At 47.7% G+C, this 26,700-nt stretch overlaps 1 protein-coding gene across 5 annotated transcripts in view; it reads right to left on the reverse strand.

The window, feature by feature from the left end:
• The window catches only part of DNAJC4 (DnaJ heat shock protein family (Hsp40) member C4), a 417,545-nt gene that overhangs the window by 365,314 nt on the left and 25,531 nt on the right, over positions 1-26,700 (reverse strand). For all 5 annotated transcript variants that reach the window (XM_078660559.1, XM_078660556.1, XM_078660557.1 and 2 more), the window contains one exon: positions 161-245. In XM_078660559.1, coding sequence (XP_078516685.1) covers positions 161-245 — 85 coding nt within the window. The remainder of the gene's footprint in view (positions 1-160; positions 246-26,700) is intronic.

The raw sequence follows: 26,700 nt of genomic DNA on the forward strand, positions 1-26,700 counted from the left end.
GCAAAATAACAAGAGCAGGCAGAATATCAACATCCCTCCCCCTTTCAAACCTTTCCTCACATTGGCAGGTGCCTACCTGAGAGACAATCTGCTGACAACCAAATTAAGTATCCCAATGCACCCTCAAAATTAATTCCCACCTCCACTCCCCTTTTCGTACCTTCTTGCACTGGCCGAAGAAGGCCTGCTTGATCTCATCGGCCGAGGCATTTTCTTGGACTCCGAGCATGTCATAGTGACTGGGTCTACGATATGAAGAGAGAAAGGTGACATGTGGACCTACTGGATGCACACTAGTGACAGCAATACAATCCTTACTAATTTCCCTGTATCCGTCTCAGCAGGAAGTGACAAGACCGCATTTCCCAACATCCATCTGTACATGAAGTGACATCACTGACTTCCCATCAAGATCATCTTTACAAACAAAAAACAGGCAAAACCAACCCCATTTCAAAAATCCATCTCAACAAGAAGAGACATCACAACATTTTCCAGCATCTGTGTCTAAGGAAGTGACATCACTGGTTTTCTACCAGAAAAGTCTTGCCCCCTCCCTTACGTTCGTCAACTCATTAGGGCGTCTCACTGCCCATGCATCCCCGGATAAGGACGCTTTTCTATGGACTTGGTACAGCGAGGAATAGCTTTGGGTCAGAACCTCTGCCGGCAGGTAATTTACCCACACTTTGCGCCTCATGAACAATAGTAAATTTGTGTTGGTAGGTGCCAGTTGGCCATCAGGCCTCTACGTTCGTCCGTGAACAGCTATCCAGAGAGTGGTGAACTGAATTCCAAGACAGTCTGGATGATTCAGGCATGTGAATCTATGAAAGACCCAGTAGTGGAGAAGCAGTGTTCTCCTGAGATCTGACCCACACATCTACATAATTATAAATGTGCTGACCCTTTTTGACCTCAGTGCATGAATGAATATGCATCTTCACTGGCACTACGTGCTCCTTCTCACACACATCAATTCCAATGATGATTCTGGCATGCAAACACTGACAGTTCACCAGATGTCTTTTAATAATCGGCTTGGAGACTGACCAATGTATTCCCAGCACGTTTTCACTCACTTTGCATGTGCTTGTAGGGACATTGGTCAGACCCACCATGAGTGGATATAGCGTTTATCCTCCTTCTCGTCTCTCTTGGCCCTTCGCAAGCAGTAACAGTGGAGGGGGTGAGGACAACAGAGCTGGAGCAACAGGTCGCGGACTGGAAATAGACACTGATAAGTGCAGCGGAATGGAAGGATGGATGGACCACAAGAACCAGAACAGTTATAGTGGAGCTAGGCGACTAAGAGTTTTGGGGTATGTCAGCACTGGGACTAAAGTTGAAAGAGACAGGATGGTGTGCCAGAACCGATTGGAGACAATAAAGAAAGAGGTGGTAGAAGGTCGGGCTAATCTATGTCGTGGGTCAGAGAAGAAGGGACTGCAGGGGTAAAGCAACACAAAAGTTGCAGAAGATGACTAAGAACGAAAGGTGGAAGGAAGTGAGAAGGCGATAGAGAAAACAGCACGTTACAAGGTACAACGAAAGTTAAAGAAGGGAAACTGCAGATGGTTCGGAAAAGGGAGAGCTTTAGGAGGTAAGCGGAGGTGGAAATGAAATTTGTAGGGTGGATGGGAATAGAGCGAAATAAATGTATGGAAGTATGCAGGAGGTGGGATGGAAAGGATGTAGGAGATTAGAAGGGTAGAGAATGGAGGGCTGCAGGAGAGCTGGGGTAGAGGAAAAAGAGTACCGCTACTTGGAAGGCAGGATCAAAGAATGGATGAATAGGGGAGATGATAGAGAAGGTAGTACCTCAGGATTTCAGAAAAACAGGTACACGGGAGGGAGGACTGAGCTGAGTAATGGGGTTAGAGCAGGCATTGCTGTAAAAGATGCAAGAGGGAGAGATAAAACAGCATTGCAGTGTGTGTAGGGAGCACAAGAGAAGGCTGCAGCAGATGAAAGGGGGAACAGAGAAGGGGAAGTTGCAGAAGGTGCAGAGGTGATAAAAAAGGGGGACTGCGTGACATGAGGACAGCTGCGAAAAGCTAGAGCTACAGAACATTAGATTAGGAGAACGAAGAGGAAGATCTTCATAAGGAGGAGGAAGCGTGGCATCCAGGGACATCTTAAGAATTTGGGGGTCCCTGGACTAAACGCGTTTTAGGGGGGCCCTTTTAAGAATTTCAGCTTTTCATGCCCTTTTTGGCCAGGGCACTGACAATGCACAGGCACACTCGTCCAAATTCTAAATGTTTTTGCATCTAATATTCAGGGATAGTGACTTGTATTTTCAATATTGTAACACAACAAAAACTCACTAACATTATCGTAAATAGTTTCCGTGACACACTCCCATTAGTCATATGGGAGGTCCTGTTTTGATCTATAAGAAAATGTTCTGGATGTTGCTTGAAATAAACACATTTTATTTGATAAATGTCTGTAATAGACTCTCACACATCATCCATATTAAAAATAAATTAAAGGAGCACCTTTTCAAAACAATCTGTTTAAGAATTATTCAAGGTCATCAGGACAAGACTCTTTGCAGAACATGGCTGGCTCGAGCAGCCAGGGGGCCCTTAAAAGGCTGGGGTCTTGGGCCAGAGTCCACTTTGCCCATGCCTTAAAATGTCTCTGGTGGCATCAGATGATAAATAGGATGCAGGGAAAGGATGTAGAGAAGGAGAGGAATGGGGAAGCAGACTGCAATAGAGAGAGGAGAAGAAATGGGAATGTTGTAGGAGATAAGATAAAGCACAGGAGGTGATTCAGAAAGCTAGACAGACAGCGAATGAAGGGATGCAAGAAGTAATGTCGGAATGGAAAAGTGAGGAGGCCAGTAAAGAAAGAAATGAATGCTAGAAACAAGGAACACAAAAAAAGGCAGGGCAGCAGGAAGGGAGATGGAAAGAGATGTGAAACCTGCAGTATACGTGAGTGAGACTAAACGGGGACTGAAGGAAGTGGACGGAAAACAGAAGAGGTCAGAGTAGGAAAGATAACAGGGCTAGAGGGGTTTAGAGAAGCTAGCTGCAGGCTTAAGGGTGGGAGAAACATAAAGGGGACTGCAGTGGGTAAATGCCAGAGCACACAAAAGGATGTGTGAGAGGAGAGGGCAAATAACAGAAGGTTGCAGGAACTGTCTATTTGGCATTGCGCTTCCGGAGGTGGAATGAGAGCATGAAGGCAGGGCTTCAATAGGTTTAGGGGAAAAGATGTAGGGGTGTGCCGCAAATGCAGATGAGAGGAAAGCCGAAGGATCAGATGAGAGGGATGGGTGGCACAAGGAAAGCTGGATAAGGAGAAGCAGTTGTGAGAGATACAAAAAGTGAGTAGAGGAATAGGAGGGAAAGATGCTGGAGGAGGAAGGGGAGGGAGTAAAGATATCTGAAGGAGAAAAGAGGGTGTTCTGAGTTAGCTGTAAGATAGAATCTGTAGGGGCAACAGGAAGATAGAAAGCATTACATAGAGAAAGCTTCAGTATAATAATTAGAAGAAGAAAAAAACTTTTTGAAGAGAGGGAAATGGAGAGCTGCAGAGGAAGGCATGGGAGAAAAAGAGGGATGTGGAACTTTAAAAGAGGAGAAAGGGAGAACTGCAGGAAAAGAACTAGCCAGCTTCAAAAAGAGAAAGAGGGTGTTTCTAGAATCTCCGGTCTACAGTCGTGTAAAAAACTCTGAGCTAGCAGTGGAACTGCAATGATATATTCATGGATGCGATTTGACTTATGTGCTAGTTCTAATCTACAGATGTGACTTCTCATGAGGAGTGTTGCTTAAGACCTTTAACCACTAGAGGCAGAGAGGAGGGTACTTCATAATGAAGACTAGCATGTTTCATTGAGAAATACCGAACACTGACAACATTTCACTTCGTCTCTGAATGCTTATTATTAGTGAATCGTTTTAACATTTCAACGATGAAAGAAACCTAAGATCTGACTATTTAGCACGTAGAAGAGAGGGGCGAAAGGCAGGTGAGTGAGGGGTGGACATGGGAAATCTAGGTCCTGCACGTTTCCTTGCAAAAGATGTACACGTGAAATCGGAGAATATGAGTATGCCTTCCGCATTTAATACTTTTACCATTTGCCTGAACCCATCTGGTCACTGACATGTATTTTAATCAACAATCTAATGAGATTCATATTTATATTGGAACTGCACCTCAGGAAAATGATATCCCACCATTGTGCTTCTATCCTAGAAACTGCATTAGGTTTTGCTCTGGCACACAATCCAGGGACCATCTCAGTTTTTGGAGTGCATGGTTACACATATGGTACATATAAATTAGTGCAGTGATAATTTAGCTATCCATCAGCTTCAGAGAAATGTTGACTATTTGAAGGAAAGTAGGATCTGCTTTTATGGTTACCCCCACTTTTTGCCAGGTGCTAAGCTGTTATTGACTAGTCTGACTGGGATCCTGCTAATCAGGACCCCCCCTCTATCTGCTTTCTCCCTTAAATTGTCATGTTCAGTACTTAGGTACATCCCAGATTGGATACTGGGGTAACCTTAACAGTCCCTAGTCTATGGTACTAAGGTCCCTCGGGCATAGGTACCCCAGAGGTCCCCCATAGGCTGAAGCATGTATTATGGCACCCATGGGAGACCATTCAAAATGGAACTACAGGCCTGCCATTGCAGCCTGTGTAAGCTGGTCCTAGCACCACTTACTAAAGATAAAGGTTTCCTATAGCTAGCGGTCACTGCACTTAAAACATATAAGTCACCCCTATAGCAGGCCTGTGCAGTCCTGAAGGCAGGTTGCATGGTTCTAAGTGTGAGGATGCCGACACCCATACAGACTACGGAGTCCATTCTCTCGGGTAGTAAGTGAAGCGGCCATATACTATATAAAGGGTAAAGGGACACCGCATAATTACGCGATGACCATCTCAAAACTGGCAGCAACGAATCCTTTCATGTTTGGTATCGAACATGTTAGACTCATACCACCACACCATAAACTGTGTATGTTGGAATCATACGCCCACACCGTAAACAGTGTGGGAGGTATGATTCCAAGCACTGGAAGAGCCCTCCATTAGGCTCTCAGTGTTCCCGGTGTTAACCTTCTAGCCCCGGACAGAACAAAAAGGTTGCTGCTGACCAGAGGCACGATTATGCCCTCCTGCTGCTGAGCCAAGCTCGAGCAGAGGAAGGCAGAACAATAGGCATCCTATCACAGGGAGGTGTAACCACTTCCCAGACAGGATTTAGTGTATTGGGAATGGGTGGGTGCGCCTGCCAGCGTCACTAAGTCTGCATGAGGGGCACTTGTATAGTACAGTTCAAACCAGCCCTGGGAGCCGCTGTCTCTAGTTCTGGTGCGAAACTCGACAATGGACATGGGATTAACCTCCGCCCTGTCCAAACCCTCCACTGGGAGGGTCCTCTGAATCGTCCCAATCCTTTCTTTAGGGTACTTAAGGGCTTACCTCTGGGTGGGTGCCTAGATTCGTTATTGGACAAGATTCTGAGCAGACACCACTTCTTCTTCTACCGTCTGGGCACGCTGGACATTGAGGGGCTTCGTTTGTGCTCAACTTCGTTTCCCTTCCAGTCTGCTGTATCGTCCGTGCCTGTGTATCATACAGGAACCTCGCAAGGCCTGTGGCTTCAAAGACACCTGAAGGAATCTCCCTTGAAGTGAAGGAGCCACTGCCCTGCATCTGCAAGCACCACAACTAAGTGGACCTGTCTGCTGATCCTGAGCTTCTCCGGACTCCGAAAGGTTCTGCAACACAGGTGGTGGTTCTCCACAGCTCTCGAGGCCAGTTTGAGGCCAGAATCCCTCGTGGGGACTGCAATATCCGAACCCCTGTGCACTGCGTCAACTTGCAGTTGCAAGGCTTGTTGGATTCCTTCCACTAAGATCTTCGGGCTCCAAGTAGCCCCAACCTTAAGCACCTCCAGTGACCAAGGTCTTCATCCACATTGCCTCGTTTGCACCGTGGCTTGCATCTTTTTGTGAGTTGTTCGAGGTCCTCTTGCGACTCCAGTGCCTCCGGCCTGTGGGTCCTGTTGAGGGTCATCTTTGTTTCTTTTGGGCTCCCCTGATTGCTCGCGCCCTGCCCTGACTCCCCTGCGTGTGGTGAGTCACCTGTACCTTGCTGGTCCCGACATTGCACCTTTTTCGACTTATGAGTTGGTGGCAATTGCCAAGGCTTGTTGGTGCTCCAGCCGGACACCAACACTACAGCACTCGAAATCCGACGTAGGACAGCTCGTGCATGGCTCCTGGTCTTCTTCAGCGTCGCCTGGTCCTCCCAGCTGCAGAGTCAAGTCCATTGTCAACTCTCCTGCAACACCTGACATCGGAGGGCATTCGTCTTTCAAGTCTCCTGGTCACTCCTGAGTGACATAGACTCTGTCCTCTCGGCTTGCAGGTACCTCTCAACAAGAATCCACCTTCGGATTCCACCGGACACTTTCTCCTTTTTCAGCAACGCCACTTTCCTGAAGTCCTCCATTGGGTTCAACTGCGGTTTCCGACACCACTTCACACCTATGCACAAGGATTCCCTGATGTAGGTAACGTGGGTACTGGGGTATCCACGGGTGGGGTGGCTCTCCAACCGTCTGTTTTCCATGGGGTTTCTTCAGGGTCCTTTACCTTTAAAACTCCAACCGCGACTTACACGTTGACTTTTACGGAGCACACGGTCGTGTTCCCACACTGCACACGCTCTCCATGGGGTTCCTAGTCATTCACCCTGGGTGGTTCCTTGGATCCCCAGCACTTCTACCTCCTCTAGACGTTGCCATGAGCCGAGTCGTAGTTCTTATACCACTCTCTTAGTAGATGGTTTGGCCCCCGCCTGCGGTCCACTGTGTATTCTGTGCTACTTACTTTATTTCTTTGCACAGGATTGTGTGCATTGTGCATATCTCCGCGTAGGAGATATTTGTATGTGTTAGAAAGTATTATATAATAAATTCATATTTTTATAAATACCTTGTGTGGTTCTTTTTCACTTAATCTATACATATAAGATTGCATTCTGGTAAAACAAGATGCTTTACACTCCTTCTGGACTAAGCCTGAAAGCTGCTCTCCACAACTACCACTTAGAGAGCTTTCGAAGGTTGTCTAAGACTTCTTAAATCACCATAAGGGTTGTCTGGACTGGTGCAGAGTGCCCACTTACATATTTGGACATCATATACCAGGCCAGCTTCTCACACTATTTAAATGAGATTATGAAGTTATTTGTACTTGATTGATTTTTATACAGTTTAAAAATGTCATTACTTGTAGTGGCCTCATGTTCTAAAATCATGTGGTGCCATTATGGTGATATATTCAGGGTCAAAAGTTACATTATTTGTGGTAACTAGCAGCAAGGAATGATGTAGGGTGACCCAGAGTGCTATTTGCTGCAAGGTTGATAAGTTACCTCAGGCACTCGGTGCATTGTGCCAAGGTAAATAGTATTATGCCCCATGTGGCATGTACAATCAGGCAGAAAGAAGCATGGAAATTGTGTCCGTTATTTTTGTCTATAATGCACAGTATGTGGGTGGTTAGCTAGCTTTATAACTGTCCACACGTTCTATGCTGTGAGGGCTACATGAAGCAGGTAACTTATTTTTCCCCCACCATCTCCAAGCATGTTACGATTTCTACTTTCCCTGTTTTCTATTTAAAAATACCATGAAACAGGCTATGATGGGTAATTCTGAAATGTAAACTGTTCAAGAGCTTAGGTCTATAGACGAAAATTCTACTGTCTATCTGTCTCACACCAGGTTCAATATATCGTGATATTTCCACATTGAACTAATGTATAAACTGGAGTTACTGCATACGTCTAATGGTCTTTCATCTTTGGAATTTCTTTGGGCTGTGGACTGAAGCAGACTCATTCTCAACATAAATACTGCATTTTTATGCATTTAAAAAATATAATATTAGGTTTAAAATAAGGTTGTGTCATCTATCAGATTCTGGACACTTCTAACAACTATCCTATAGTACCAGCAGTCTCTGTTGAGTGCAGGGCTCTAAATGAGATAATAAGAATCACTAACCTTTTTCCCAGCTCCCATTGCCAATTCGGGGTGGTGCGGGAAATATCAAATCTAATTTCAAACGAAAACCCAGCAACTTTCAAAGAATTCAACTTTAATGCTTTACTAAGGAAACGTTCTTCAATAGAGTAGATGATGAAGTTGACCAAAATTTTACAGGGCTTGCTTTTATTTGGGGATTTTTTTAAAGGATCTCAGTGTACCCTCTGGATATCTTTAAACAATATTTCCTCTGGCCCTTCCCAAACACCAGCAGCCCTTAACAGCGCTACCGTAAAAGTCTTGATGTCCTCCCCATCAGTACATTTAACAACCTTACATTATTTCTTCTTAGCACTGTTATCCAATGCTTTCAGTTTGTCTTGGCTCTCCTTGTACCTTGCCTTCAACATACTTTTTCCCTGTCTATCTGATGCTGGGTTTACTTTCAGTTCCAAAGCCTGTGTCTTTTGCACCACTGAGTCAAATGTTTTAGCCAGCCCTTCACACACTCCCTTTATGTCTCTTTATTTCGTTTGGGAGACAGAAAACCTGTTCCTAACCTCATCTGAAAGTGATTTCAGTAAGAGCTCCAAGAGATTTGCGGGGGAGACCTAATTGACCAAAGGCTGAGTGGAACCCACCCTTCCATCGCAGGAGTCAGAGAGCATTCCTACTGCATATCTTGTAGAACAGATGTCGTCATCATAATGCCTGCGGGGTACGAACTTGTAGTCTCCCTCCCTAACACAGTGTCTACTTCGGCTTCTCCTATGTCGGCCATGCAGTGATACCTGTTTGCCCCTTGAGATATTTGCAAGCTCCCACCACCAGGGACTCTCACTTTAGATATTGGAACCGGCCCTTGAACCATCTTTGTGAGAGGGGGGGATCTCCCCCCATATCCCTCTTACCTCCATTGACTGAGGAGCACTCAAATCCACGCTAGATTCTCCCAGACATAATTTCCTTGTTTTGTATCTTAATGAAGGATCTGAGCAAGGGCGTGATCTTAAGATGCCGATTACTAAATGGCACTTTGGAAAGTTTCCTTCCTGTGCCCTTCAATACCAGGGGTTGGGGCGGGGATACTGACTCTGATAGTCTTGAGTTCCCAGTTAGACTGGGGTTAATTCCTAGGGGAGGGAGGTACTTTCTTTCCCCACTTAGATACCTTCATTTTCAACTTAAGGGGCTTAACCGCCCGCCTCCCCTTGTCTACAGGGGCTTTATGATAGCCTTTATCAGAGCCCTACGTCTACTCAACCTGCACTCCTCAGCGTATATCATTCCTCTTATGAGGGCTTCCCTTCAATAGCCTGACCTCAGCCCCCTCAGTTCACCTCCTACCTTCTAACTCCTCTTCAGGTGCAGTAATGTACCCTTCCTCCTCTGCCTCCACCACAATCCCTTCTGGGCAGCTCCAAAGAATACCACTCCGTTGCTCCTTCGTTGCCTTCCTCAGGGAGAGGAGACGCTCCGCAACCATCCTGCAGGTGCTGCCTGTGCTACTCTTTCCCCTCAGCGCGACCCTGGAAGTGATTTTGCAGGCCTTCCTCACTTCCTGGGCAGCCTCTGTCCACCTCTCCATGTCTGCTGCCTCCTTAGGGACTGCACACAGCCTTCATGTGATCGCGCACTCACGGTCTCAGTTTTCTGACGATTGCCTACGGTCAACATGGGCTACTATTCCCAACCTGGTAAGTCCCGCTCCTCTACTGCTTCGCCGTGTTCACTGCTCAAACCACCACCCCCCCACATCCTGGCGGGGGGAGCAGGAAGGCAAAAAATACAGAAATTTGCCATCAGATAGTATATGATCTCTGAGAAAAGGATGTGGTCGACATAAATAGTAAAGATGGTGTCAGGAAAATGAAATGGGGGTAGATATTAAAAAAATACAAATCCTATCCTGGAATGTTAGGTACAAAATAGACTGGCACACATATTTCAATATTTGAGGGAGCCATCAGCCCAGGCAATAGTTCTACAGGAATCCCATTTGACTAAATCCAAATGTCAGGAGATCTTTAGATACAGAAATGGGTCCAGCAGGTATCATGTACCGACCAACTTGTCAAACAAAAAGGGTGGTCATCCTGATAAAAAAGCAGGCTGTCATTTCGCTACAGGATTGTAGGTCTGACAAGAGAGGCAGGTGAGTCATCATAACATTAAAGGTTGTTGATAACTGTTACACCTCAGTGGGATACTATGGTCTGAAAGGGGAAGACGTGGAGCCCTTCCAGAATTTCTGCCTAGAGGCGGTAGGCAATCCCTACCCGCTAATATTGCCAGAAGACTTTAATGCTGTCATGGATAACTCTTTAGATAGGTCAGGTGATAATAGGGCCAACTGTACTAAAACGCAATCATATATAAAGAGTATGAAGAGACATTTGGAGAGTTAGGGTAGGTACAGAGCGAGGGTACACATTCAATAACTAAATATAAAAGCATTCATCTAGGATTGACTATTTTTTGGTCGACCAGACTATTCTGGAAAATGTGCTTAGAGTAAAGCACCTAGGGGATCATTTGTCGGATTATGCTGCAGTGGTGTTAGAGTTGAAAGCGGAGTTAGATCGAACAAGAAGAAGGTTGGCTTTAGACAGCATGTTCTTAACGGACCAGGAGGTGTTGAGTACATTAAGGGGGAAGACAGCAGAGTGTCTGGAGACTAACATTAATTCAGCTCTCCCCCATGTAGTTTGGGACAACGTTAAGGCTTTTATGAGAGGTATCCTGATTAGTATCTCGGTACAGAAAAATAAGATATTTAAAGAAAGTGGTGGTGGAGTTAGAACAAGACATCACCACTATGGGAGAAACAGCAATTAAAGGAGCCTATTGAGGCATTGCTAAATGAACTGCAAGACTGCAAGCTCAGCTTGATGGCCGCTTTGAAATCGAGGGTACGGGCAGATGGGATGTGAGCAAATTGGCACACTTCGAATATAATGAAAACATGGGAAGTTTCTACTTGGAAAACCAAGGCGGACCATTTGCGGAGTAGGGTGAGGGAGGTGAAGTATAGGGTCACGGGGAAACCCCCAACCAAGAGTCGGGAAGGTGGAAGGTGCTTGCCGGGACTTTTTTGGCTCTCTGTATACGAAGGACCTGAGAGTATTGGAGGAGCAGGTGAAGGAATGGTTAAACAGGCTTCCGGTGAATAGGCTCTCGCAAAAAGATAAACAATTGCTCAAGGAGAAGTTCAACGAATAATAGATAAAAGCAAGAAGGGAAAGTTGGCAGGTCCGGATGGACTCCCCAATGAATTCTATGAGGCTCTAGGGGAAACTATCATCCAGTTTCTGACCCAACTATTTGGAGGGATTTAGAAGAAGTTGCTGCCCTACCTACAGCATGGGAAGAGGCCATGATTACTTTGACCTTTAAGCCGGATAAGGATCTGACCTCATGTGAGTCATACCGGATAAGGACCCGACCTCATGTGAGTAAGATGACTTATATCTCTTCTTAATTGCAATTATAAGTTCTTCGCACATCTACTAACTAACAGGCTGAGTAGGGGTGAGGGAGGGATTACACAAGAGGACCAGAAGAGTTTAATGAAAGAGAGACACATGAACAAATTGACCCATGAATTGTTAGGGGCCATAGATTAGGCTAGGGCAAATAAGGATCAATTTGCAGTTATCACGCTAGATGCCACTAAAGAGTCTGATAGAGTAAATTGGCAATACCTGAACACACTTTTAGGCCACTACAATTTAGGGGATACATTTTGTGGTGTGATATGGTAGATCTATAAGGCACTCTCGGCAAGGATTGTTTTAAATGGCAATTTGACAGCTGGCTTTAAAATATCAAGAGGGACTAGGCTGCCCGCTCTTGCCGCTAATATTTAATATATCCATTGAGCCTCTAGCTAGTAAGACCAGAAAGGAGAGGGATACAAAACCTTTTACCAGTGGCTCTTGGGTAAAAAATATCTCTTTATATGCCGATGACATGATGCTTTACGAGGCAGACTTAAGCCCTACCTTAGTAGCGCGGGAGCGGTTGATTTCTGATTTCGGGATTAAAGAAACCCAGCAAAAACTGAAGTTTTGGTATAGAATATGGGAGTACAAAAACAGTCTTATAAAAAGGAATTAAAATATCTGGGTATTAGAATTAGTCACTATCTGGAGAAAATTGCGGAATTATATTTCAGTAGGGTAATGATCGAAACAAATAGGTTGTTATTGAGTTGGACTCATTTACCACTTACACTATATGGTAGAGCTCTGTTACTTTTGACTACCGTGGGGGAGACTACTGCTCCCTGCCAGCACCCGGCCAGAGGAGGGCCGCAACGCCGTCACTTCTGGCGCAGGAGTGCCTAAATCACGGCCGGAGCACCACTGCGCGGGACTCTGTTACTTTTGACTACCTTGGGGGAGACTACTGCTCCCAACCATCACCAAGCCAGAGGAATGCTGCAACGGCGTCATTTACGGCGCAGGAGCGCCTATATCACCGTCATAGCCCCGCTACATGGAACTCTGTTACTTTAGACTATCGTGGGGGAGACTACTGCTCCCATTGAGCACCAGGCCAGAGGAGGGCTGCAACACCATCACTTCTGGCGCAGGAGCGCCTAAATCACCGTCAGAGCCCTGCTGCGTATGACGCGCATGGGCCACGTTCAGGCAAAGCCTGGGTCAAGGGTGGGCCTGTACTGCGCCCTTCAGAGCCCGGAGGAGGTTGGGCTGGGCCTCCCTCTTGGCTTTGTGCTGCGAGGAGTTTACAACCTACCTCCACATACCCTAGCTCAGCTACCCAACAGAGAGGTGAGACGCTGGTATATAAGGACTGTACTAGACTTTTCCATCTATTTTGGAACACGGTAAGCCTGTGGGTCGCTTGCCATTGTGGTCCTTACTCAGTTTGGGGGCAGAGGCTCAAGAGGGCCATGGTCACCTCCTCCTAAAACTTGACGTGTGAGTGCATGTTGACCTTACTATCTCAACATACTTTGTAAGAACTTGTTTGGGGTGAGTCTAGCTAAGCCAAGGTTATTGTGTCATAAGGACTCTACTTGTGCTGTTAAGCCGCATTATTTCCCACAAAGTACGCATCAAGTCATGTTACGCCTGTTATTAATCCTCGTATATCCCGTCTGGATGTCAAAGAGGGAGGCCCCAGTAGGGTGCCTGGACCTGGGACAAAGCGCAAGTGCTCCTTGATGAGGACCCGGGTTAAACTGTCTAGAGCGGATAGTTTTACATCTACCAGTCCGGGAGCAACACCGCCCTCAAAAGATGAGCTAGCAGCCATGTTGGAAGCTTGTGTGGGTTCTATTCTTGAGGGGCTAGACTTCAAATTGGATTCAATTAAGCAACGCCTGGCCACAATTGAAAGGGATTTCTCCTACTGGCTCCAACATAACAAGAGGACCAGCAACACAGTCTCCATTGATCCCGCGGCTATTCCGGCTAGTGGGAGGAACAAGAGCTACAACCAGTCTGTTCCCGCACCTGCAGCAGTGGGTAGACACATGACCTACACTCAACCGCAGGAGAGTATTATGTCCCTGCCCTCCCCCAGTCTCGGATTACCCCTCCCTTGCCACCAAAGGAAGGACCTCAGGAGGGAGCGTTCTCCATGGAGACTGTTAGGATAAAGGGCAACCAATGCAGTAATGTGTCCTCGGGGAGAGAGCTTAGAGCAGGTGGAGATACTACCCCCGTAATCAAGGAGTCAGGTGTGCAATCCCACGACCTAAACATTATTAATTTACCACCAGAAGCAACACCGTATGTTGTGGTCCTGGGAAACGAACCGGTGTTAAAGCCCGGTTTCACTGAAGACTTTTACCAACTAAAAAATAAAGTGCTGCACTGGTTGAATAAGAACACCTCTTTGGGGTTCAGAGTGGAGAAGCACATTATCGTGGTCCAAAGTGTGGCCTGTATAGGAGGGTCTAAAAAGAGCAGCAGCGGTGACTGTAATAATCAACTTCAACCAGCCTCACTTGGCTGAGAGAATTCTTCATTTGGCCATTCTTTGTTCCCCAATGGGCCCTGTCACTTTAATCATGTCCCTTCCTCTGGGCTTCTTTTATAGACCCCCACCACTAGCTTCAACCCCAACTCCAAAGCATTCTATGAGATTATCTTGTATAACTCCCCAGGAGTGGCTCTGGGCTCCCGCACCTATCCAAGGTTTTTACCTCCTTTGCACCCCTTGGGCATCTTCATAAGTGTGATTTACTTGAAGAACTTGCAACTACGACCTCTAAAGCCGTATCCTTGTCACCAGTCTCTTTGCATCAGTTAGAACATAGCAATCCCGAATCTCACCCTAGGGACCCTGGTTTTTGCAACCTTATTTTCTGGAACATAGCCGGTCTGGCTAGCAAGAGCATAGTTACAGATTGGTGCTGTTTTGGTAAAACGTTTGATTTCACTTGTTTACAGGAGACTTGGGCTATTGGTAATTCCCCTCCTCTGAAAGTCCTTCTCAGGGCCTGCAATTCCCTGGAGGATTGGCCGACCCTAGGGGGGCCTCGCTGTTTATGTCTTACTAAGGTTAAAAGGAGAAATTTCAGAATTGAACACAGATATCCCCTGCCTGCAGGCCTTGCTAATTTCTTTAGGGCCTAGAAGTTTATTACTTTTTAACGTTTACAATGCTACCTCGTCTCTCCCCGAAGTTTGTAACTGTGGACGTGGGTGAAGGGACGACCGTGACACTAGCTGTAGGGTTTAAGGATGGTTTTATTTTTAAAGCTCTCAATGGTTTGGTGACAAACGTCTTTCGAGTTCTGAAGGTTAGTCTCTCCCGGGCGAATGTACTGGGGTCCGTGGCGCTGCTCGTCTAAGGTTCCTGCTCAGGTAGCTGATTCTTCTCCTCGGGCACCAGGGGTCTCACCACATGAAACAAAGAAGACCAACAGGGTGGAAGGCCGTTAGGACAAAATCCTCAACTGGGTTTGCACCAGGGGGCCCAGGGAGTGATAGGAATACACCGAGTGAATCTAGTTTACAAATGGTCGTGCTCAGTGTAGTTGGAGTTCGGAAGGTAGGGAAAGGAGGGTAGGGGAGAAGGAAAGGCGGGACAGAAGGTAGGATGCAGCGGGAGCGGTACACGCAGTGACTCTCTAAGCGCTAGTGTTACGCTTGCCTATCCAAGTCGCCAAACGCCGCCGTACCTGTGTCAGCCACACTCCTCCCTCGGGAGTGTGGCACGGCGGTCCGCAGGGTCGTTGGCCTCCTGGCTCTCCTCGTGGTTCTGCTTCGCCTTGGGCTTCTCCGTCTTCGATACTCCGGGTTCCGTCTGCTCTCACGTTCCGATTCTCCGTCTCCGCTGGTTCCGCCTCCTTCCTTGGGGTGTCTCCACACACGGTATACCGGACTTCCTCTCTTTTGACCGATGCGGTCTCCGTGACGTCACGAAGGGCCGGGGCTTCCCCCTCGTATGGTGACGCCCACTTAAAGGGCCCGTCGTCCTCGCACTCGCCGTCAGAGTCATTTCCGTGTTCCCACTCGGGGCTCTGTGGAGAAGCCGGAAACGATACGTCAGTATGGGTCGGGCTCCACCATTCCCGTCGGGTAAGGACGCCGACTTTACATTCCTCCCCCGCTGGATTCTCCCGATCGGGGAGAATAGGCATCCTGGAGAGGAAATCGGCATTCCCATTGTCTACACCCTTCCGATGCACAACTTTGAAGGCAAATGGTTGCAGGAAGAGAAACCACCGCAATATCCTAGCATTCTGGGATCGATGTCTTTGCATCCACTGAAGGGGTGCGTGGTCTGAGTATAGGACAAAAGCTTTCCCTTCTAGGTAATACCTCAGTTTGTCTATTGCCCACCGGATGGCAAGGCACTCTTTTTCCACCGTGGGGTATTTCTGTTCCCTGGGGTGGAGCTTTCTGCTGACATAGAGAATGGGATGTTCCACTCCGTCATCCCCCTCCTGTGACAGCACAGCCCCAATGCCGGTGTCAGAGGCATCAGTGGCCAGGGAAAAGGGCTTCTCAAAATTCGGTGGTAAGAGAACCGGGCTTGTGGTGAGGGCTGTCTTTAGGGTCTGGAAGGCATTGAGGGCTACTTCCGATGGAGGAGTCGGCAGAGTGTTCTTTACGTGTTTCTGCAGAAGGTCTGTCAGGGGACTTGAAAGGTCTGCAAAGTTCTTGATGAATCTCCTATAGTACCCTATAAGGCCTAAAAATGCACGTAACCGCCTTTTTGTGGCTGGAAAAGGAGTACTGGTTACAGCTTTGATCTTTTCCTCCTGCGGGGCTATGACTCCCTCGCCCAGCATGAACCCCAAGTATTTCACTTTTGGAAATGCGGCTCTTGATTTCTTTGCATTCACATGGAGTCCGGCTGCCTGTAAAGCGGTCATGACTTTGGATACATGTACTAGATGTTCTTTCCAGGATGTACTAAAGATGACTATATCATCCAGGTACACCGAACTGTATGCGGTGTGGTTGGCCAGTACCCTATTCATTAACCGCTGAAAGGTAGCTGGGGCTCCATGGAGTCCAAACGGTAAGACAGTAAATTCAAAGAGCCCGTCTTCGGTAGCAAAGGCTGTTTTGTGGCGATCCTCCTCCTTGAGAGGCACCTGCCAATACCCCTTGGTCAGGTCCAGGGTGGTAATGTAATGAGCATCCCCTATCCGCTCTATGAGTTCATCCACCCGGGGTATTGGAAATGCGTCAAATGACGACACAGCATTAAGGGCCCTAAAATCCATACAAAAACGGGTAGACCCGTCGGGTTTAGGGACCATGACTATGGGGGAGGACCAATTGCTCTGGGAAGGTCTTATCACCCCGAGTCGAAGCATGTCCTGCACCTCTTTCTTTACATCCGCCCTTTTTGCCGCTGGGATGCGGTATGGTCTTTGTTTTATTATCTGCCCTTCTTTAGTGTTTATTTGATGCTCTGCCATATGGGTACACCCAGGGGTGTCCGAAAAGATAGGGGAAAAGGGTAGTAGAGTGGACATCAACTCTCCTCGTTCTGCCTCCGACAATTCCGGGTTCACTGGTAGTTGTTTCAGGGTAGACCCACTCCTATCTTCCGGTAAGGTCAAGTTAGCCTGACGGGGATATGGCCCAATCCATTTCTTAAGGAGATTAATGTGGAAGGTTTGTCTCCTATTCTGGGACATTTGTAGGCTGTATGTGGTACGCCCGTAGGAATCTACTACTTTATAGGGACCTTTCCACTCACTCCGAAACTTTTGGGTGGATGAAGGTAGAAGTACCAGAGCCCAGTCTCCCTTTTCCAGGGTCCTCCATTTTTTTCCTTTATCATAGAGCCGTTTTTGAGCGGCTTGAGCTTTTTCTAGATTTGAATAAGCTAAGTCCCTCAACTTGCCCAATCTTGATCTTAACTGTTGGGTATACTCCAACAGGTTTCTCTGTTCAGCAGCTCCTTCATTCTCCCATGCTTCCCTGGTAATCTCTAACAGGGACCGTGGTTGACGGCCATAGAGTAGTTCGAATGGAGAAAACCCTAGACTGCTTTGTACTTGGGCTCTTATCACATACAACGCTAGGGGTAGCACTCTGTCCCAGTCCTTATTCTCAGTATTCAATAGCTTCTTCAGGGTAGTTTTTAGGGTCCTATTATACCTCTCCACGAGGCCATCCGTCTGAGGATGATAGGCGGACGTTCGGATGTGGTGTAGATCGAGCGTTTTGCACACCTCTCATCATCCGGGAAACGAATGGTGTTCCCTGGTCCGTGAGAATCTCACGAGGGAAGCCTACCCTTGAAAACAACTCCACCAACTTGTCCGCTACATTCTTGGTAGTCGGAGTACTGAGTGCAAAGGCTTCCGGGAATCTAGTGTTGTAATCAACGACCACCAGAGCGTATGTATGGCCGCGTGATGTACGTGGTAGGGGCCCAATCAGGTCCATGCCTACCCTATCCCAGGGATTTCCAATTATTGGCAGGGGTTGCAGGGGTACTGCGGGTGGTCGAGTTAGGTTCTTTTTTTGGCACACCTCGCACTGTTTACAGTAGGTGTCTGCCTCTTTGTATATCCCAGGCCAGTAAAAGAGACGAATAATGTTCTGAGTAGTTTTCTCACTACCGCTATGCCCAGCTGTTAGGTGTGTGTGTGCATAGAAGAGAATCTGTTCTCTGAATTCCTTGGGCACTACTAGTTGGGTGGGTTCTCCCTCTTTATTCTCCCTGTAGAGCAGGTCGTTTTCTATCCTGAACCTGGGGTAACTCTGTGATGGCGAGGTTTGAGCATAGTGTGCTGCTTCCCAGGCGTTCAATAGAGAGGGATCATTGGCCTGTGCAAACTTAAACCCTCTATCTAGTACCCAGGGATCTACTGACAAGTAAGCTTCCGCGGTATTGTTTTTTAACTCTCTCTTGAACAATGACAGGAAGTCTGGGTTGTCTACCCCTAGTATCAACTCTTCGGGTAAAGACCTTACTACCCCCACCTTCACTGAGCAGGGCTCTCTACCTATGGGATGGATGGTTATACGTGCCATTGGATAGGGTTTGACATCGCCATGGACGCACCTGATAAGAACAGTACCTTCCTGGCCTATCTGGTCAGGGAGTAAAAGGCGTTCCTGAATAACTGATTGGCGACACCCCGAATCAAGTAAGGCTTTCACTACTTTCTGGTTAACTCGTACCCTTACGTAAAAGGATGCGCCCATTTCGGAGGTGTACATGACTGTCCGCGGGATGTAGCCGACCTCCATGGGTTCGTCTGGGGGTCTTCGTTGGGGGCACATTCGGGCTATGTGGCCCCATTCACCACACTCGTAGCACTGTGGCCCCTTCATAAGGGGTCCTTCCGGTTTGAAGGGGCGTGGTCTGATTGGTTCGGGTACAGTTTTTTTTTCCTCAGGTTTGGATGTAGAAGTTATGGACTTGGTAGTTTTGTCACTGTCCCAAGGAAATGACCGGGGAGCGGCTCTGTTATAGTTGGCCGCCATCTCTATGGCTTGGGCCGCCGTTAATCCGGGGTGTTGTCTTAACCACCTCTGTGTGCCGTATGGTAGCACTTCCATGAACTGTTCTAGTATGATACTGGTCATGACCTCTTCTTTGCTCCGGGTATCCGGCCTAAGCCATTTTTCGGCAGCCATTTTTACCCTCAGGTACATGGTCTTTGGATTCTCGCCTGGTATGCCCTTCTCTTTTCTAAACCGTAGACGGTATGCCTCTGCATCCATCCCTAGGTGGTCTAATATCACTGCTTTTATGTCAGCATATGAGGACGTTCCGGTATGATTCGCCACCTGGTAGGCGGTTTGGGCCTCTCCTGAGAGCAGTGGAGCCAAAAAGAAAGGCCACTTCTCTTCAGGCCATCCACAAGCTCTCGCTGCGCGTTCAAAATTTAGAAGGAATGCGTCGGGATCTTCTCCATTCACGTATTTTTGTAAGGCGACCCCTGATGGGTGTGGGCCTATGGGTCTTCTGTCCAGTGTAGATGATGAAACAGGGGTTTGTACAACCTTTTGGATAGTGTCCAATTGTTGGGCCAGAGATGTTCTGAATAAGTCCCGGTCAGCATCAGCTGTGCTTATTTGTTGACCAATAGCCCATTCTAGTTTTTGTTGTCCATCAATGAGCGTTTGAATCACTTGTTCCATTGCCATGGTCGTTTTGGGAGGGGAAGATCCCACTTCTGACACCAGTGTGGAATTGGGTGAAGGGACGACCGTGACACTAGCTGTAGGGTTTAAGGATGGTTTTATTTTTAAAGCTCTCAATGGTTTGGTGACAAACATCTTTCGAGTTCTGAAGGTTAGTCTCTCCCGGGCGAATGTACTGGGGTCCGTGGCGCTGCTCGTCTAAGGTTCCTGCTCAGGTAGCTGATTCTTCTCCTCGGGCACCAGGGGTCTCACCACATGAAACAAAGAAGACCAACAGGGTGGAAGGCCGTTAGGACAAAATCCTCAACTGGGTTTGCACCAGGGGGCCCAGGGAGTGATAGGAATACACCGAGTGAATCTAGTTTACAAATGGTCGCGCTCAGTGTAGTTGGAGTTCGGAAGGTAGGGAAAGGAGGGTAGGGACGAAGGAAAGGCGGGACAGAAGGTAGGATGCAGCGGGAGCGGTACACGCAGTGACTCTCTAAGCGCTAGTGTTACGCTTGCCTATCCAAGTCGCCAAACGCCGCCGTACCTGTGTCAGCCACACTCCTCCCTCGGGAGTGTGGCACGGCGGTCCGCAGGGTCGTTGGCCTCCTGGCTCTCCTCGTGGTTCTGCTTCGCCTTGGGCTTCTCCGTCTTCGATACTCCGGGTTCCGTCTGCTCTCACGTTCCGATTCTCCGTCTCCGCTGGTTCCGCCTCCTTCCTTGGGGTGTCTCCACACACGGTATACCGGACTTCCTCTCTTTTGACCAATGCGGTCTCCGTGACGTCACGAAGGGCCGGGGCTTCCCCCTCGTATGGTGACGCCCACTTAAAGGGCCCGTCGTCCTCGCACTCGCCGTCAGAGTCATTTCCGTGTTCCCACTCGGGGCTCTGTGGAGAAGCCGGAAACGATACGTCAGTATGGGTCGGGCTCCACCATTCCCGTCGGGTAAGGACGCCGACTTTACAGTAACATAACACGTTTGGGTACTTTTTTTGACTAATTTTAACAGCTCCACTCGCCATACCCCAAGTATCATCCTAGTGGGAGATTTTAATATTCATCGGGCGGGGACCCAAGATTGCATGGTATATGGAGTTCCTACTGTCCCCGCCATTCCACAGTACATTTTGAACACAGTGGTCAGAGGGACAATTAACACCTAGGAAAGTGATTTTGGCCTCCAATCAGCGATGGGCAAACTGGACCCAGATCAGAGGGTCATTGTTCCCACTTTTAAAGGACATGGCAGCGACTCTTTTATTGATTATATCCTTCTCTCTATCCCTCTCTTTTATCTGATATCTTATTTTAGTATTAAAGTAAGTATTTACAGCAACCACAACCCGCTATGTCTTAAAGCCACCTGGCCTTTATTTATTTTTTTAATATCTTTTTAGTTCTTTATACAAAAAAAGACAAATACATAAACAATTGACAAAAGTACGGTCATAATAAGGTAGCACAGAGGTGACAGCAGTAAAACAATATACACAAATCAAATGATGACAATTTATCCTTTGAGTTGAGTCAAGGGGATAGTAGTTCCTCCTCCAAGGAATGCACCGGGGCCACACAGATTCCTCCCAAATATTTGCGTTCCACCCAGACCACACTGCGGGCCACTTTCTGGGGCATCCTCGTGCCCCATATAACGTCTTCTCCCTGAACATGCACCAGTCCAGACTCCTCTCCCAGGAGGCCAGGGTAGGTGGAGCAGCCGCTCCCCACTGCGGGCTATATCTCGTTTGGCCACCTTTGCCCAGAATGTAGCCCATATCCTCTCCATACTCGTTAAATCAGTGGGACCCCACATGTTTAGAAGACATCGTTTAGCCTCCGGACGAATGGTCTTATGCAGCACCTTTTCCATCACCTCATGTACATCTCGCCAATACTTTTGCATCTGGTCGCATTCCCATATTATGTGGATGAAGGTACCCGTGTGCCCACAACGGCGTCTGCAATCACCCCTGTCACTCCTCCCCATATGGACTAGTTTCGGCCAAGTGATAAATGCTCTGTGGAGTATCTTGAGCTGTACCAATCACAGATGTGCCGGGATAGCCACGTCCCTAGGTGAGGCAACCGCCTTACGCCTCTCCTCGTCATCAAATTCTAAACCATCTCTCTCCCAACACTCACATAAGTGTACTAGAGGGTCAGGGGTATTGTTAATCAATTTCTTGTATGTGAGGGAAATCACTTTTTGGGGAAGGTAGCCGTCCAGCAAACGATCCTCCAGTGGCGATGAATCTTGGGGCGGGAGGGGGGTTGTGCCCTTCTGTAGGGCAGCGGTGATGGCATGTCGAATCTGCATATATCGGAATGGTCCGTGTCAGAGAGTTCAAACTGTTGTTGAAGTGTGGCAAAGGGGACCCCCGAACCCTTAACCCAGAGATCACTCAAGGCAGGATATGCCGAACAGGTCCCATTTATCAAATCCCCTCGTGGTCCAGAGGTTACCTAACAGTTGGGAGTCCCACAGAGGCGTAACCAGCATGAGCTTCCAATCCCAACCTAGGCTTTTATTGACGGAGTGCCAAATAGTAACAGAGTGTATGGTAGGGACAGTGAGAGAGAGTCTCCGGGGGTTGGAATACAAGGCTCTATTATAATTCCCTCTGGGCAGTAGCAACCTGTCCATAGTAAAAGCTGGGTCATCCGGCTGGCGATATGTGCACTGATTAATAGCTGCTAGGAGGGACGCCCAATAATTATATACGAATGTCAGGGAGACTAATGCCTCTGTCGTACCAGTTCAGGACCAATTTGTTAAGTACTATCCTGGGTCTCCCTTACCACAGCAGCTCTCTTTGCAACCCCCTCTATTTCTCTGAAATATCGTTCTGGGACCGAATCTGGATAATTTTGCCGAGCAGTGATATCCTTTTAAATAGTGCCTCTCTGCCCAACAGCGAGAGCAGCAAGGTCTTCCAACAGGAGACATCTCTCCCAAGGCGCTGCAGGGGCGGGACCAAGTTCCGTTCATATCTGAGTATAGGGTCAGCGGTGATTAAGATCCCAAGGTAAAGGAAACCATCCCTCACTGTCTGCATCGGGCAATTCTTCGGCAGTGAGGGTGCCGTGACTCCCAGCACGTATATATGAGCGACTTGCTCCAGTTGATTGAATAGCCTGAATATTTGCCAAATATTGTGAAGATATGCAGCACTCAAATGAAAGATTTTTTGGGGGAGGCTAGATAGAGGAGAACGTCATCCGCATTGAGCGAGATTCGGTCCTCCCAGCCAGTCGTCCACCGCAGTCCACGAATCATAAGGTCAGCACGATCCAGGCCGCCAGTGGCTCTAGGGCATAGGTATTCAAAATGTGGGGCGCGCCCCCCCTGGGGGGACGTAGCATCCCCTCAGGGGGGGCCAGCACTCCACCCTACCACTTCACCTTTAATTATTGCTTCCAGGCGCCAACCCCTATTAGGCTGGAAGGGCTTCAGCTCCTCCTTCCTGCGTCTCAGCCCGGGCTGCTGCTTCTGGGGGCTCGGCTGGGCAGTGTCTGGAGTCTAATCTCCGGCACACCCGAGCTTTTCACAGGTCTTTCACAAGACCATGTGCATATTTACATAGTATTGTAAACTGGGTACAGTGGCAGTTTGTTTTCTGATTTCAGTACCCCCTGGACCCCTATTCTGCTATTCCTTACGTTTAACAGCAATGAGGACTTCTGATGCAGAACCATTGTGCGCATCAGTTTTTACAAGGAAATGGCAAATGTGAATCTTGGAAATGCACTGCGCTCCTTATTTAATACTGACATTGGATCAGGTATATTTATTCACAGGGGCAGCAATGGCGTCAGGCGTCTATGTGGGTGCATACAGCTGGGGTAATTGTTTTTAAAATGAACCTCAAGTTAGTGGAGCCTGGGGCATTCTTGCTATTTATTACTCCTGCCCCAACAGCCTAGCTGGCTATCACCTTTGTGTGCCTCTCCTACCCTAAACCTACTTTCAGAGGGTGGGATAGAAACTTTATACAAGGGTCTCATGTACACTGTGCACCATATGTCTCAGGAACAGATCAATGCATGTGCGCATATTTTAGGAGCCCCTTATGGGCTTCTAAAGGTGTGAAGACAAGCGCTTCAACGCCTCGGTAGTAAGCGCTATATAAATGCAATAACATTACAATTAAAATAATTTTAAAGCTGCCATATTCACTACAGCTGTCAAAAACACTTGGTGCACCGAGTCACCAACTGTGGCGGACAAACAAATCTTTGCTGCTCTTTTGCAGGAGTCCAGGGGGGTAGATCTCTGCACCATCAACCCCTGCATGACATCTGAGCTAGGTTGGGGGAACCACTGGAGGCAACTGGAGATCCAGCATATTAGTTTCTCCATAGAGGTCAGCATTAAATAAAAACACTGAAACTGACCATGATTATTTTTTAGCTTCAGGGACTACCCAAATGCCTAAAGCAAAGAGGGACACAAGGGACACAGGTGCACAAAGAAGGGGAATTCTGGGAATGTTTGTTTTTACGGAATTCCCACCAGCCATCAGGGTCAAAGTTCCTGCAAATGCGTAGTATGCAGACACTGAGCAGCATGGTGCTTACATGGAGGCCTGGGTTCTCACTCGGAAGTTCACACTGACAGAGATCAACTCCAGAAACATCTGCTGTTTGTGAAAAAGGCCTTTGTTTCAGAAGCAAGTTGAGTGTACAAACACAATAGTCTTCGGTTTAGACATACATCCTAACATGGTCAAACTAGCCCATCTCGTCTCCCTGATACACCACTCACACACCCATGAGGTTGTAAAATCCATCTTTCAACGTCAACTGCAAAAATATGTCTATCGTTTAGCCTGCTGTTTATTTCCTCAATCTTGAATTCCTTCCAAATTCCTGTCCAGCCAGCCCACGCTAGGCCCACACTGCATCCTCTTGCTTTTTTGTTAGGGTCTCTCCTTCACTTTTCTGTTTCTAACCTGCTCCCCCTCGCTCAGTCTGGGCTCTCTTCCCATTTGCCTCATGTAACAAAACATAATATGCCAATAACCCCCCTGCCCAACCAATTTGTAGCATAGCCTGGCACTCTGTGCCAGAGTGGGCGTTTGCCTTGGCTCCTCCGAGGGAATGTGAACATCCCTCTATGTAGTCAAGAGAAGTTTGGTCTGCTGAGGGATTGTGATAATCTATCTGTGCATGTGTGGGCTTCACACACATGCACAGATGTGCATGTGTGAGGGCACAAAGACACTGTGTCTTTGAGCCCTCACATCTCTATGCTGAAAAGGCCATTCCTTCCCCCTCCAAAAGGGACCTACCTTTAGTGAGAACAACTCCAGACACGTTTGCTGTTTCTAAAACAAGCATTGGCAAAGCCGATAGGTCTCAGCAATCAGTGGTAATACATTTGTGTACATCAATAAAAACCGCCCCTGAGCCCTACACAAATGCACTTACATTGCCATCGCCTATAGCTATCTGATTGCCGAGACCTATTGCTTGTTCTGATATCTTGTCTAGGGTAAGGATGTGGTGCAACAGCCAGAGCGGATGACTGTGGAGCTGGGGAACCAAGTTCAATTCTTGGTGTCTGCTCAACATCCTGTGATTCTGGGAAAATCACTTTATTGCCCTGTGCTTACAAAAAATGAATGTATGCTTGTGTAATGTAAAAGATGCTCCTGTAAAGGGCTCCAACACCTTTGGGTCATGTTCGCACTAAATAAAACTGCAAAAAATATATTACTAAATTTTGTGAGCACTTCAGTTTCCAGGTACTGCTCAAGACTGGAAGTGGAGCTCTTTATTTAATATTATTTGCCCTTACGACCTGGGCTCCGCAGGAGGAAATGGCCATCAATGATGCAGAGTACCAGCTTCCTGAACTTTTTTGTCAGGGGGTGGTGGGGGTGGGGGGGCTCGATGTGTAAAAAGGTTTAGATGGGGGGCTCAGCCAACAAAAGTTTGAAGACCTCTGCTCTAGGGAGAGGGCAAACAGCGAGGAGGACAAAGGGCACCCCTGTCTGGTCCCACGATGCAGCTGAAAAGGGTCTGATCGCTTATTGTTAAATATCACCTGAGCAATAGGTGTCGAATAGAAGTCTAATCCATGATATAAAGACCGGTCCAAACTCCAGTTTGACAAGGACAGCCAGAAGGTATAGCTACTCTATGGTATCAAATGCCATGGAGGCGTCTAGAGACACTATCACCGCAGGCTCGTCGATAGTGTCTACTCTCTCCAACTCTCTGTGGACCCTGCTCAAATTAAGGGCCGTGTTACGGTGGGGCATAAAACCCGACTGATCCGGGTGAACCAGAGTTGCGTGGCAAGGAGTTTGGCAAGAATCTTGGGTCTCGCATTCAAGAGGGAGATTGGTCTGTAGGAAGTGCATTTATTTCTGGGTTTCCCTTCCTTGGGGATGACAACAAGGGATGCCAGCCTCTGATCCGGATGAAGGACACCCACACATCTACTGTCCTCAAACATGGATCGGAGAAATGGGGAGAGGCCATCGGGACGCAGCTTATAAAGCTCGATGGGCAGGCCGTTGGGCCCGAGCGCCTTCCCCGGACGTAGGCTCCGAATTGCCTGGGCTATTTTGACGTTGGTTATGTCGCTATCGAGGAATTCAGTGTCTCCCTCAGAGAGAGTGGGCAGACTGATAGCACGAAGGAGGCCCAAAGAGTCCTCTTCAAGGAACTGGGAAGTAGATTGGTAAATTCTGTCATAGTGTGCAGTAAATTCACGGACTATGTCAACGGGATCAGTGAAGACCCCACCCTCTTCATTGGCCAGTTCCGGAACCAAATTGTTAACCCGCTCCTTCCTGTCCAGCCAGGCCAGGAGCTTCACAGCCTTATCACCCCACTCAAATATCCTCCCATCTCTCTCACTCCCCCAACTCCTAGCCCTGTCAGTAGCAATACTTTTATATTCATCCCTCTTGAGCTGCAGGAGGTGACTTGTTTCTGAATCCAGCTCCCTGGCAGGTTGGTTCTCAAGGAAGAGAATATCTTTCTCCATAGCCTCGAGGTCTTTTTGCTTTTCTTTTTTAACTCCAGCAATTAGTGAAAGGGCTTGTCCCCTGATCACAG

Source organism: Lissotriton helveticus, chromosome 9 (genome assembly GCF_964261635.1).
Source record: "Lissotriton helveticus chromosome 9, aLisHel1.1, whole genome shotgun sequence".
Taxonomy (NCBI): domain Eukaryota; kingdom Metazoa; phylum Chordata; class Amphibia; order Caudata; family Salamandridae; genus Lissotriton; species Lissotriton helveticus.